The 15,525-nt window shown below is 38.0% G+C and overlaps 1 protein-coding gene across 1 annotated transcript in view; it reads left to right on the plus strand.

Annotated features, from left to right (window-relative positions):
• LOC123511313 (dihydrolipoyllysine-residue acetyltransferase component of pyruvate dehydrogenase complex, mitochondrial-like) overlaps positions 1-15,525 on the plus strand; it is a 308,658-nt gene that overhangs the window by 142,122 nt on the left and 151,011 nt on the right. Inside the window, exon 5 of the mRNA XM_045267094.1 lies at positions 1,572-1,676. Coding sequence (XP_045123029.1) covers positions 1,572-1,676 — 105 coding nt within the window. The remainder of the gene's footprint in view (positions 1-1,571; positions 1,677-15,525) is intronic.

The following is a 15,525-nucleotide window of genomic DNA, read 5'->3' on the forward strand; positions in this document are numbered from 1 at the left end:
TTCGTCCTTGCTGCCACCACCATTGTCCTTAACCCCAATGGTACCACCTGTTGTGCTGGTAGAGGCCATGTTGGCAGTAAATTGCTAGAATTCGTTCCCATGCTAGTAGAACAGAGGGTAGCACAAACAAAATGGCTGGAGGGGACTCTGACACTGCGTTCTGATAGGTTTAAAGAGAGGTCTGATGTCACTGGGGAGCCGTGTGGTTCGCCATGCGGCCACCAGGAGACTGCCAAATTTGAATTCAAATTGCCAACCATGCACTTGGTGGTCCGTGGCCACCCTATCACTAAAAGTGAATTTCGCCAAGCTGAGATTTGCCAAATGTGAGTGCTTACTGTAGTGGGAATTGCAAGATAATTGATAAATCAAGCTTCATTATTATATTATATTTAGAATTCTAAAAGTAATTATGGCATCTCAAAAGCTTGAATCTGTTGAGTCAACAGATGTTGAATCTGTTGTCATTAGATTTTTGACATTGTCGAGGTCTGTTAAAAGTTCTGATTATTAAATCAGCCTTTTTTTAAAATCTATAAGCCAAAAAATTATAGTTCTGGGTTCTAAAGCCTTTAAAAAGACAAAATGGGCTAATCTTATAGTTTTGGCACTTTTCAAAGTGTTTTTAGGTGATTTTAGAGCAAGAACAATTTTCTTTTATTATTAAAACCAACATTAATAATTATCTGTAACATCTGTTACATCTTTTAAGAATTAACTGATTAACAGTTATCAAAGTTAGTTTTTTGATTAACAGACTTATGGTGGATGAAGTGAACCTTTTAATAAACGGTGCCCACCTGTGCATTTATTTGTGCATGTGGAAGTACCTTCAGGCCAGCATTGTTGTTGCTTTAACTCTTACACACTGTGTGTGTGAACAGAAGGAAGCATATAAGGAAAAAAGGAAAAAAAGCAAGACATGAATATCTTGATTTATAACATAAAATGAGTGATAATATCACATTGCATTCATCCTTTGTTGTTGTTGTTGTTGTTAGGGTCAGGTAACAAAAACTTGTCAGTAAGGAAAATATATTGGAAATTAGTCCTCACTTAGAATTTTTTTGAGCCCTCAAACCATGTTTAAATAAAGAAAAGGCTGTATAGCTATGTACTTGTTACAAACATTTTATTTATTTGACTAAAGGTAATAAAGAAAAACAAATATTGACCATGGGTAGGTTATATCTCAGTGTCTCCACCATTACTTGAATTAATGGTTGGCAGCAGTCCATGTAAAATTGAACTATAGTTAACAAGGGATAACTGTACTTTGAATATTTTGCCATTATTTAGCTGAAGTTATTTATGCCTGTCATAGATCAGCTTTGTGTTCAATATATCATACATTTCTATGTAGTGCTTCCAAATAATTATTATATTTTGTGGAATTTTATTAAATCTCAGGGAAATTATTTGAAAACAAAGTTAAAGAAAAATAGGAACCTTTATTATTTCAAGTTGCTGGAAGGATGTTTTGATAGTATCTTTTTGGGCCAGTTGTATCTGTAGGTCTTGTAAAATTAATATCATACAGCAAATATTTTTTTCTCTTTTTTTATGTATAGAGTGTGGCACAGCTGTCTGGTATGGGACACAGCACTGCAGACTGGCTTCGTGCTGCTGACATTGAGAAGTTTGCATCTCAGGCTGCTGGCATTGGTGCTCAACAGGTACAGTGAGCTCCAGGATAATGAAGTATATTTGTTCCAGTTGGATGTTTGTTGACTGATTTGTTCACAATGAAATCATTTAAAGGGATCAGCGCCATTTTTAAATGCCTGTGCTAGGCTACCAAACCTGGAATTCCTCATCCTTGCTGTTACCACATCTGCTTCCTTTGCTTTTGATGTGCTTCATATGTTGTCAGAAGACACCATATGAAGTAAGCTTATGCAGTAAGCGTCAACTTGCCATGACTATAAAGACAGCCTATAAAGAGGGCAGAACAGTACCCAGAATCTCTCTATCTTCTAGGGAAACATGCTTAACACTCCCAGGAAACTAGTTAATAACTATACAAGGCAAATAATTAGCATAAAAACAGATTACAGGCAACCCGCAAAGTTTCGCTACAACAAACTTTTCCTTGTACTACCCTCTGCTCTTATAATGAACACCAAACTCAATTTAATGAAATTTTATACAGGTAATTTTTTCCAAGTTTGGAAGCCCTGCCATATCATTCAAGCTGACAAGCTTTTGAATACACCAGTGCCTCATGGACAAAACGCACACCACTTATTTCCCTACCCTTCCCTGCTTTTAGTTCAAAACAATAACAGCGTCAGCATGTTTGGGGGGGTTCCACTCATACATCTGTATTAGATAGGGTAGAATCATAAGTTTTTCGTCTCATCAACTTCCCTCCTCTGACTGACTGTCTTCAGCCTTTCTCACTGCCGAAATGTTGCATCTCTTTCTATCTTTTATCTCTATTTTCATGCTAACTGCTCTACTGATCTTGCTAACTGCATGCTTCCTCTCCTCCTGCAGCCTTGCTATACAAGGCTTTTTTCTTCCCCTTATGCTTATTTTGTCCAACTCTCTAATGCAGGAGTTAACCAGTACAGGCAACCCCTGATTAACGAACATTCACACAACAAAATTTTGCTACAACGAAAGTTTCCTTTTACTACCATCTGCTTGTATAACGAACACCAAACACGCTTTAACAAAATTTTATCCTGGTAATTTTTTTCAAGTTTGAAAGCCCCGCCGTATCACACAAGCTGACAGGCTTTTGAATACACCAGTGCCTCTTATGGGCAAAACACGCACCACTAACTCCGCTACCCTTCCCCACTCTTAGCTCAAAACAATAACAGCATCCAACAGCAGCTTGTCTTCCCTCGCTCAACATGCCACCAAAACGCCCTGCAATCAGCCTTGTAATGTTGCCTAGCGTTGCTAAGAAGACCAGGAAGTGTCTTACTCTCGAAGTGAAGCTGGATATTATTCACAGACATGAGAGAGGTGAGAAAACTAATAGCATTGCTCACCACCATGGCTTGACTCCATCTACTGTCTCTACTATTTTCAAGTCAGCAGACTCTATTAATCCTTAAAGTACGGTGATCGTATCGGTACGATTGTAGCATCGTGTGTGGAGAGGCGGGGATCATACCGGTAATCATGATTTTTCCGCGCTAAACGTTTGAATCTCTCCCCCTCACTATTGGTCCTGGGGCAAGTGGAGGTATCTGGCATCTTTTCTCACTTGCCTGCTTGAGCCTTGAGACATACATTCCCTCACAATAGGTCATCTTTTCCCATTTCGAGGCGACATCTGGCAACACCTGTGATCCGGAGGGAGGAAACGGTACTCTAAGGGATGTTATGTCGGTGTTACTCGGTAATGACATTGAGGAGTAATGAAAATGAAGACAGTGATTTTTTTATTGAGAGAAGAAAGTGAAGACTCCAGTAGTGATTCTGATAGTGATCTGGGAAACAGAGACCAACCCTCACAGCGACGTTCATAAACCTCTTCACGTAGCCTATTCCACTTGAGCAATGTGCTGGTGTGTGTCACCCCTTGTTGCCTCTACAAGACTGTGCTTGTTGGCCAAGTCACGTGAATCCCATTACTAATGAGTTGCCAGATTCTAATTATTATAGAAATCCACAATACTTGTAATATGTGGTTTCTATTTCTTTTTTCTGTTTTGCACATCTTTTCATATATCTGAGTTCGCATTTCCTTGACATGAAAGTGCAAAAGTTTCTACTTTTATATAAAATTGAAATGCCCAAAAGAGAGAGAGAGAGAGAGAGAGAGAGAGAGAGAGAGAGAGAGAGAGTGGTGTTATCGGAGCTTGGGGGATATTTCTTAGCGGCGGGTTGTCATGAATTTTTTTTTATATGCAATAATTTTGCTCTCAGAGGTCATGGCTTGTTAAAAACTACATCGTTGTACTCAGAATAACACAAAGAAATGTTTTTATAAGGAGAAAATATTTTTAATATTTTTGACAGGTGTGATTTTTCCCCGTTGTAACAGACAGAAAGTAAATCAACCCCCTGTACTTTAAGGGTTAAGAAGGCTGGTAAGATCGTATCTTCCTTGCAAGCTAAAAGAACTACCTGAACTTGTGACTCTGCAATGGATAAAATGGAAAGCCTTGTGGAAATGTGGTACATAAGTTTTGTATGCGGTACAATGATGAATCCTTTTGTTTACATTCCACAGGTTGCCAGCTAGTGTCTTTCCCGCTCCATTTTCCCTCCCTTCATAAATTTAAGATCATCAATATTATAAAGTTACATACATACATTAGTGTACATTATAATGACAGTCTTAAATTGAACTGCATAAATGTTTAACTTCATAATTTTTACTTTCATTAAACCTTTTACTGTACTATGGTGCACTCTCGGTATGTTTACTCTCAATGGAAGTTTGAGTCAAACTTGTTATAATTGGTTTGCTTAATGAAAATTCACGCAATGAACGTTTTTTAGGAATGTAATCCGTTTGTTAAGCGTGGGGTTGCCTGTACTTTCAGTAATTTTTTTTAGATATTTTTTTTGTCCTTGGCTCGCCCTCTGTCCTACATAAAAAAAAAAAAGCCTCTATCCCAGATCATCTCGTGAAAGTAAGAAAATGCAAAGGACACCCCATAAACAAATAAAAGGTTAATTAATGAGGCTACATATACACTTCCAATTCATTGCATGTAATTACTTAACAGTTATTTTCAGCACACAACAAGTTGTGTTCGTTGTTTATTCATATGGTCACGTCATTTGTCCCTGACTGTACTCCATTTTATTCATCAATTATTACAACTACTTAATGGATTTTGATTTCTGTATATATAATTACATGCATTCTGATAAGGTTACGTAGTGTAATGAAGGTACTTTTCTTCATAATAACAATTATTGTATATAGATAGCACTACACATCGCAACCATCTGCAGCCTCTTTCTCACCACCGGAATGTTGCATCTCTTGCTATCTTTTACTGCTATTTTCATGCTAACTGCTTTTTAGATGTTGCTAACTGCATGCATCCCCTCCCTGCAGCCTTGCTGCACAAAGCTTTCTTCTTCCTCTCGCCCGTATTCTGTCCAACTCTAATGCAAGAGTTAACCAATGCTCGCAATCTTTCATTCTTTTCTTTGTAAACTTAAGAACTTCCTGCCTGTGTCTGTATTTCCAACTTTCTATAACTTGGCTTGATTCAAGATAGAGGTTTCAAGAGATTTGTCCCTTTCTTCTGGCTGATTCTTTTGGCTCTATAAGAGGAATGGCAACTGTGTAGGTCTTTTTTCTTCATATTTTTTATTGCCATTTACCAATCCTTCTCTTTTACACACATACACACATAATAAAGAAACAATGGATCGAGTTCCTTGACGACAACAAATTAATATCAAATAGCAAATTTGGTGTTAGAAAAAGACGGTTGTGTGTAACTAATTTATTGAGTTTTTATTCTAGAATAGTTAATAGAGTACAAGAGAGAGAGGGATGGGTTGACGGTATTTATTTGGATTTAAAAAAGGCATTTGACAAAGTGCCACATGCAAGATTACTATGGAAGTTAGAGGAGAAGGGTGGCTTAAAAGGAAGCACATTGAGATGGATAGAAAATTATTTGAGGGGGAGAGAAATAAGGACAGTAGTTAAAGATATGAAGTCCAAGTGGAGAGCAGTAGAAAGCGGAGTGCCACAGGGGTCAGTATTGGCACCAATACTTTTCCTCATTTATATTAACGACATGCCAGAAGGAGTGAACAGCTACATAAATCTGTTTGCAGATGATACGAAACTGTGCTGAGTTATAAAGCAAAAGGAGGATTGTGAAATACTGCAAGAAGACCTAAATAAGATCTGGGAATGAAGTAAAAAGTGGGAAATGGAATTCAGTGTGAACAAAAGCCATGTCATGGAAATGGGAAAGAGTGAAAGACGACTCGTGGGAATCTATAAGATGGGAGATGAAGTAGAACTAGAGAAAGTAAAAAAGGAAAAGGACTTAGGAGTGATGATGGAAGAAAACAATCAACCAGTAAGCCATATTGATAGAATTTTTAGAGAAAAATATAATTTGCTAAGGAATATTGGAGTAGCATTTCACTACATGGACAAAGAAATGATGAAGAAATTGATAAGTACTATAATAAGACCCAGATTGGAATATGCAGGAGTAGTGTGGACCCCTCATAAAAAGAAACACATAAGAAAGTTGGATAGACTACAAAAAATGGCCACAAGAATGGTTTCAGAATTTGAAGGGATGACATATGAGGAGAGACTAAAGGCTATGGATCTGTCAACTCTGGAACAAAGAAGGGAGAGAGGAGATCTGATACAAGTTTATAAATTGATCAACGGAATGGACCAAATGGATAATGAGAAACTGATCCTGAGAGAAGAATATGACATTTGAAGCACAAGATCGCATAGTTAAAAAAGTGAGAAAGGGAAGATGTCTGAGAGATGTTAAAAAATATAGTTTCCCGCAAAGATGTATTGAGACGTGGAACAGTTTGAATGAAGAAGTAGTGTCTGCAACGAGTGTTCATACTTTTAAAGTAAGATTGGATAAGTGTAGATATGGAGACGGGGCCACGTGAGCATAACGCCCAGGCCCTGTAAAACTACAACTAGATAAATACACACACACACACACACACACACACACACACACACACACACACACACACACACACACACACACACACACACACACACACACACACGAAGCACAAGATCGCATAGTAAAAAGCTGAGAAAAGGAAGATATCTGAGAGATGTTAAAAAATATAGTTTTCCGCAAAGATGTATTGAGACGTGGAACAGTTTAAATGAAGAAGTAGTGTCTGCAACGAGTGTGCATACTTTTAAAGTAAGATTGGATAACTGTAGATATGGAGACGGGGCCACACGAGCATAAAGCCCAGGCCCTGTAAAACTACAACTAGGTAAATACAACTAGGTAAATACACACACACACACACACACAAGCGCGAGACGCGGTTGAGGGAGGACGCACTGGCGCCATTCTGACAATCAGCTGATCATCACTACATACCTGTTGTACAGTATTTACAGTGGCCTGGGCAGGTAGTATGGACTCATTTTTTTCATGAAATCAATTATTAAGGAATGATGAGTGAAAAAGAGATTCCAGCAAAATGCAGATATGAGACTAGAGAAGGAATGAAAGCTGATGATGACTATGTTGGTGAGGGAGAGCGTGTATTCGAAGGCTTCGATACGACGACTACTTCACTACTTAAGAGAGTGTTGAATATTGAACATAAACTTGATAAATTGATAAAGGAGAATATGGAAATGAAAGAGAATGAAGAACAGGAAAAAGAGTTTATAAAACTGAGAGAAAGGATAAAAAAAAGTGGAAGAAAACGAAGCTAGGCTAAGAGCGGAAAACGAAGAACTAAAAAAGGAAGTAGCTAACTACAAAAAGCAGATGGAAGAAGGACTCGGTAAAGCTGAGAAAGAAAAAGAGAAGCTGAAAGATCTAGTAAACAAGGAAGAGGAAAGAGTACAGAATGTGATTAAAAAAGAGGTATAAGCATGGAGAGTCCAAAATAAAAAAGATAAGGCTGATTTTCAGGAGGTGATTCAAGAACAACTAAAAGAAAAAGAAGAAAATATGACAAACAAAATGATAGGAGTCCTCAAGACAAAAGAAAATCTAGTTAGAGAAATTGCAGAAAAAAAGAAGAGTGTAGTCGTATTTGGAATAAAAGAAAAAAAAAATATAGACCAAAAAGAGAAAAAGAAGAAATGAAATCAGTCAAAGACGTACTGAAGAATCTAAACGACGAAGATAGGCAGAACTTAGAAGAGGAAGTAGAAGAAATAAACAAAATGGGACTATATCAAGAAGGAAAAAGGAGACCAATTAAAATACTACTAAAATCACAAGCAGCAACAGAAGAAATATTATATAGAACAACTAAACTCAGAGAAACAGAAAGCTGCAAGGATATCTATATAAAGAAAAATAGAAATGAGGAAGAAAGGAAGAGATACAATGAACTGGCAGCAGCAGTAAGGGAAAAGAATAATGAAAGGTCAGAAGAGGAAAAAAAGGCATTTTTTTGGAGAATTCTAGGAGACAGGATAAGGAAATGGTATATAAACGAGAAGGAAGAGAAAAAAGTGGAACAAGTTTAACTAAAAATGATAAAGGCAAAAGACTAAAAATGATGTATACGAACATAGACGGGGTTTTATCAAGTAAACTAGTGAAGGGTGCTTGACAAACACAGCAACCGTCTTTCTTCCTTTATTGGCAAGCCAACAGAGATACAGGTCCGGCACATCATCACAGCTAGGCTACTACCTGGGAACTGGGTGACGCCAAGCTGTGGGGACAGAAGCTTTCCCGCGAAGCTCCCCAGATGCCAGAAGTCAACATCCTACAACTCGCCCCTCAACAAGCTAAGAACCCTGGCTAATGCAGTGACAGTGTTCTTAAGTAAAATAAACAACCTGGGAGCAGCAAAGAAGCAAAAATGAAAGAAAACATGAATAAATGACAAGTCCACAATCTAATATCACGGTTGACAAATCCAAACAATGACCTCATGTCGATGATGGTGGGCTGGCCAGGCATTGTGAAGTGCCTTATTGCTGAGAGACGGTCCTCGTGGCTTGTAGAAAACGTGAAAGACCTAATGCGGCAGAACATGAACTTTCTGGTTTGAGGGTGAACCATGGACACAAAGGAAGTGGTGCCAGAATGCTTGCTCAATAAGGATACAGGAGAGTGTTGTCCACACATTGTGTTTGCGGAAAGCCACCATCATGCCATCAAAGTTGTAAGCGTCTGTGGCTGAGCAGTGACCCATCGGCGCGGCGGCAGTATTGGTACCGCGACGGCGTGATGAATGTGGGCAAGGCGGCTCTCCTTATCAAGCTCCACCTGGTGGAATCCCCAATGCGCATCTGACAGTCTTGTAAGAGTGAGGTGGGACATCTGATACCATGTCAAGGGCGTGGTGGCTCTCCGCAGGCAGCAGGAGTTCAGTCTTTGAAGTCCACTGTTCTTTGTTTGCCAGACTTTTTAGCCACCACCACCATCTGCAAGAATCCGATGCCATGTCTGCTGAGACAGGGCGGATGAGAGTTGAGTCATCCAGTTGCCTCTTTCGGTTGCCCAGTGTTTGGGAACTGTGGCTGTGTGTGGCAATCATAGGGCTGCATCATGCTGTAGGTGATGTGATGACTACATCACAGAATTAACATTCAGTGTTGAAGGCGGCTGAGAAGTGCCTCAGTAGCCACTGCTCCAGTAGGGAGTTCTCCTCCAAGGGCTGCATGGGGATAGCTGCAGGCTGATTACGCTGTGGGTGTTGCTGTCAACCCCCGCTGTTACGGCTGATGGCTTGGGAAAATCTTGGTGGATGAGGCCGAGTTCCTTGCAGGTGGTGCATGAAGGTACAGCCGCCCACGTTCTACAAAGTGCACATCCTGGACCGTGGTGTGAGGCTGATGTGGCAGGTAGCTGAGACTGGAGAGCTATTCTGGCGAGGTGTATGCCAGCCCGAGTGCAGAAGAAGCAGGCCAGAGACCAAGATGGACATGAGTTTACAACCTGTGCTGTGTCTGTAGTCTCAGCCCCTCTCACCTGTAGCAGGGGTTCTGGTGAGCTGCCCACAGTGAGCTGTTGACATGTCCTGTTTCTTCGCTGCCCGACCATCTCACAACTAGAATTAAGAGATTACATAAAGAAAGAAAATCCAGATATTGTTTGCCTGGCTGAAACAAAACTAAAGAAGGCAATCAAAATAGACTTGGATAATAGGTATAATGTATGGAGAAGAGACAGAGTGGGTAAAGGAGGAGGAGTCATGATTATGTTAAGGAAGGAGATAGTGATAAACCAAGTGGAATGTGGGGAAGGAAAAGCAGAAGTATTGTATGTTAAGATGCATATTAATAAAAAAGGGTTAACAATCATTGTAACATATGTGCCACCAAAAACAAATTCATGGACCAATCAAGAATATAAAGACATGATAGATGACACAATAAGGAGTCTGACGATAATTGTTAAAGAAAGGAAAAAAAGTTATATTAGTAGGAGATTTCAACTGTAAAGAAGTGGACTGGGAAAATTATGAAAGTGGTATGGGGGAAGAAGCCTGGGAGAAAGATTCTTGAACCTAATGATAGACAATATGATGATGGACCAAGAGTAAAGGAAAAACACAAGATTCAAAGGAATGCACAAGATTCAAAGGAAACGAGAGCGAGATTGGACCTAGTTTTACAAGGGTATACAAATGAATGATGATATAAGATATAAGTGCCCATTGGGAAAGAGTGACCATGTAATATTAGAAATAGATATAGAAGAGGAAAGGAAGATAGAGACGATTCATACAAAGGAGACCGATTAAATTACAGAAAGGCTGATATTGAGAATCTCAAGAACTATTTTAAAATGTAAACTGGGAGGAGATGGAAAACTCAGAGACGATGCAAAGAAATATAACTTATTTTTGGAAATATACAAAACAGGAGTCAGGAATATGTCCCAAAATATAGACCTAAAGAAGAAGGAAAGAAAGATTGGTTTAATGCAAGGTGTGCTAGGGCAAAGGAGAAAGAGATGGAGCATGGAAAAGGTGGAGGAGAAATAGAAATCCAGCAAATAAGGAAAACTTCAAGGCAGCGAGAAATGAATATGTTAAGGTGAGGAAGGAAGAGGAAAAGAACTTGAAAAGGACATTGTCAAAAATGTAAGGAGCAACCAAAATTGTTCTATAGATTCATAAATGGAAAAATTAGGCAAACAGAAACAATAGAAAGGTTAAAAGGAGAGAACGGGATGGTGGAAGACCCAAAAGTATGGCAGAACTATTAAATAATAAATTCCAGGAGGTCTTTACTAAGGAATCCAAATTTAAAAGACCACAGGGTAATAGAGAGACAATCTATATGAAAGAGATTAAAGTAACCAAGCTTGAAATAAAAGAGTTAATGAAGGAACTGGATGAAGAGAAGGCAATGGGACCAGATGAAGTCTCAGGCAGAATACTGAAAGAATGTAGGGAAGAACTAGGAAGTCCTATATACATCATAAAATGCTCAATAGAAAATGGAACAGTACCAGTAGAATGGAAAAGAGCTGAGGTGGTTCCCATATATAAGAGCGGAAGGAAGGAAGAACCTTTAAATTACAGACCGGTATCACTAACTAGTGTAATATGCAAGATGTGTGAAAGAATAATAAAGAAACAATGGATCGAATTCCTTGAAGACAACAAATTAATATCAAATAGCCAATTTGGTTTTAGAAAAAAACGGTAGTGTGTAACTAATTTATTGAGTTTCTATTCTAGAATAGTTGATAGAGTACAAGAGAGAGAGGGATGGGTTGACTGTATTTATTTGGATTTAAAAAGGCATTTGACAAAGTGCCACATGCAAGATTACTATGGAAGTTAGAGGAGAAGGGTGGCTTAAAAGGAAGCACATTGAGATGGATAGAAAATTATTTGAGGGGGAGAGAAATAAGGACGGTAGTTAAAGATATGAAGTCCAAGTGGAGAACAGTAGAAAGCGGAGTGCCACAGGGGTCAGTATTGGCACCAATACTTTTCCTCATTTATATTAACGACATGCCAGAAGGAGTGAACAGCTACATAAATCTGTTTGCAGATGATACGAAACTGTGCAGAGTTATAAAACAAAAAGAGGATTGTGAAATACTGCAAGAAGACCTAAATAAGATCTGGGAATGGAGTAAAAAGTGGGAAATGGAATTCAATGTGAACAAAAGCCATGTCATGGAAATGGGAAAGAGTGAAAGACGACCTGTGGGAATCTATAAGATGGGAGATGGAGTAGAACTGGAGAAAGTAAAAAGGAAAAGGACTTAGGAGTGACGATGGAAGAAAACAATCAACCAGTAAGCCATATTGATAGAATTTTTAGAGAAACATATAATTTGCTAAGGAATATTGGAATAGCATTTCACTACATGGACAAAGAAATGATGAAGAAATTGATAAGTACTATAATAAGACCCAGATTGGGATATGCAGTAGTGTGGACCCCTCATAAAAAGAAACACATAAGGAAATTGGAGAGACTACAAAAAATGGCTATAAGAATGATTCCAGAATTTGAAGGGATGACATATGAGGAGAGACTAAAGGCTATGGATCTACCAACCCTGGAACAAAGAAGGGAGAGAGGAGACCTGATACAAGTTTATAAACTGATCAGTGGAATGGACCAAGTGGATAATGAGGAACTGATCCTGAGAGAAGAATATGACATCAGAAGCACAAGATCGCATAGTAAAAAGCTGAGAAAAGGAAGATGTCTGAGAGATGTTAAAAAATATAGTTTCCCGCAAAGATGTATTGAGATATGGAACAGTTTAAATGAAGAAGTAGTGTCTGCAACGAGTGTGCATACTTTTAAAGTAAGATTGGATAAGTGTAGATATGGAGACGGGCCACATGAGCATAAAGCCCAGGCCCTGTAAAACTACAACTAGGTAAATACACACACACACACACACACACACACACACACACACACACACACACACACACACACACACACACACACACACACACACACAGACGAGAGTAGAGGAAGGACGTCGCTCCTGAGAATCAGCTGATCTTCACTACCTTTGTTTGGGTTTACAGTAGCCTGGGCGATAAGTGTGGACTCATTTTTTTCATGAATACAGTGTTAGATAATAATGAGTGAGAAAGATATTCCATCTAAATGCAGGTATGTGACAAGGAAAGAATGAAAGCTGATGATGACAATGTTGGTGAGGAAGGAGGAAAATTTGAAGGCTTTGATACGGCGCAAACTTCACTATTTGATAGAGTCTTAACTATCGAACGTAAATTAGATAAATTGATAAAGGAGAGTATGGGAATGAAAGAGAATGAAGAACAGGATAAAGAGCTCCAGAAATTGAAAGAAAGGATAAAAAGAGTGGAAGAAAACGAAACTAGGCTAAGAACCGAAAATGAAGAATTAAAAGTCCAAATAGCGAACTATAAGAAATTGATGGAAGAAGGACTCGGTAAAGCCGAGAAAGAAAAAGAAAAGCTAAAAGATCTAGTTAACAAAGAAGAAGAAAGAGTACAAGACGTGATTAAAAAAGAAGTACAAGCATGGAGAATCCAAGATAAGAAAGACAAGGAATCATTTCAAGAAGTATTTCAAGAACAGTTAAAAGAAAGAGATGAAAATATGACAAGCAAAATGATAGGAGTCCTCAAGAAAAAGAAAATTTAGTAAGAGAAATTATGGAAAAAAGAAGAGTGTAATTATTTTTGGACTGAAAGAAAAAATGTTAAATATAGACCAAGAAGGAAAAGACGAAATGAAATCAGTAAAAGACCTACTAAAACATCTGAATGACGAGGATAGACAGAACTTAGAAGAGGAAGTAGAAGAAATCCATAGAATGGGACCATATCAAGAAGGAACAGTGAGACCAATTAAGATATTACTAAAATCACAAGCAGCAGCAGAAGAAGTACTATATAGAAAACGAAACTCAGAGAAACAGAAGGTTGCAAAGATATATATATAAAGAAAAATAGAAACGAGGAGGAAAGGAAGAGACACAATGAACTGGTGGCAGAAGCAAGAGAAAAAATAATGAAAGGTCAGAGGAGGAGAAGAAGGCATTTTTTGGAGAATTATAGGAGACAGGATAAGGAAATGGTATATAAAAGAGAAAGAAGAGAAAAGAATGGAGCAAGTTTAACTAAAATGATAAGAACAAGAGATTAAAATGATGTATACAAACATAGATGGATTTTATCTAGTAAATTAGAATTAAGAGATTACATAAAGAAAGAAGAACCAGATATTGTATGCCTGGTGGAAACAAAGTTAAATGAGGCAATAAAATAGACATAGATAAAAGGTATAATATATGGAGGAGAGACAGAGTGGGTAAAGGAGGAGGAGGAGTCATGATGATGTTAAGGAAGGAGATAGTGGTAAATCAAGTGGAGTTTGGGGAAGGAAAATCAGAAATACTGTATGTTAAGATGCATATTAACAAAAAGGAGTTAACAATCATTGGAACATATGTGCCACCAAAACAAACTCATGGACTAACCAAGAATATAGAGACATGATAGATGACACAATAAGGAGTCTTACAAGAATCATTAAGGAAAGGAGAAAAGTGATATTGGTAGGAGATTTCAACTGTAAGGAGGTAGACTGGGAAAATTATGAAAGTGGTATGGGGGAAGATGCCTGGGAGATAGATTCCTGAACCTAATGATAGATAATTTGATGGTCCAAAGAGTAAAGGAAAACACAAGATTCAGAGGAAACGATGAGCCGGCAAGATTAGACCTAGTTTTACAAGGGATATACCAATTAACGATGATATAAGATACAAGTGCCCATTGGGAAAGAGTGACCATGTAATATTAGAGATGGATATAGAAGAAGGAAAGGAAGATAGAGATGAATCATACAAAGGAGACCGATTAAATTACAGAAAGGCTGATATTGAGAATCTCAAGAACTATTTTAAAACGTAAACTGGGAGGAGATGGAAAACTCATTAACGGTTCAAGAGAAATATAACTTATTTTTGGAAATATACAAAACTGGGGTCAGGGAATATGTTCCAAATATAGACCTAAAGAAGAAGGAAAGAAAGATTGGTTTAATGCAAGATGTGCTAGGGCAAAGGAGAAACGAGATGGAGCATGGAAAAGGTGGAGAAGAAACAGAAATCCAGAAAATAAGGAAAACTTCAAAACAGCAAGAAATGAATATGCTAAGGTGAGAAAGGAAGAAGAAAAGAACTATGAAAAGGACATTGTCGAAAATGTAAGGAACAACCAAAATTGTTCTACAGATTCATAAATGGAAAAATAAGACAAAAAGAAACAATAGAAAGGTTAAAAGGAGAAAACGGAATGGTGGAAGACCCAAAAGTATGGCAGAACTGTTAAATAGTAAATTTCATGAGGTCTTTACTAAGGAATCCAAATTTGAAAGACCACAGGGTAATAGAGAGACTGTCTATATGAAAGAGATTAAAGTAACCAAGCTTGAAATAAAAAGTTGATGACGGAATTGGATGAGGAAAAGGCAATGGGACCGGATGAAGTCTCAGGCAGAATACTGAAAGAATGTAGGGAAGAACTAGCAAGTCCAATATACAACATCATAAAATGCTCAATAGAAAATGGAACAGTGCCAGTGGAGTGGAAAAGAGCTGAGGTGGTTCCCATATATAAGAGCGGAAGGAAGGAAGAACCTTTAAATTACAGACCGGTATCACTAACTAGTGTAATATGCAAGATGTGTGAAAAGTAATAAAGAAGCAATGGATCGAGTTTCTTGAAGACAACAAAATATTATCAAATAGCCAATTTGGTTTTAGAAAAGGTCGGTCATGTGTGACAAATTTATTGAGTTTCTACTCTAGAATAGTTGATAAAGTACAAGAGAGAGAGGATGGGTTGACTGTATTTATTTAGATCTAAAAAGGCTTTTGATAAAGTGCCACATGA

The sequence above is a fragment of the Portunus trituberculatus genome, chromosome 31, assembly GCF_017591435.1.
Source record: "Portunus trituberculatus isolate SZX2019 chromosome 31, ASM1759143v1, whole genome shotgun sequence".
NCBI lineage: Eukaryota > Metazoa > Arthropoda > Malacostraca > Decapoda > Portunidae > Portunus > Portunus trituberculatus.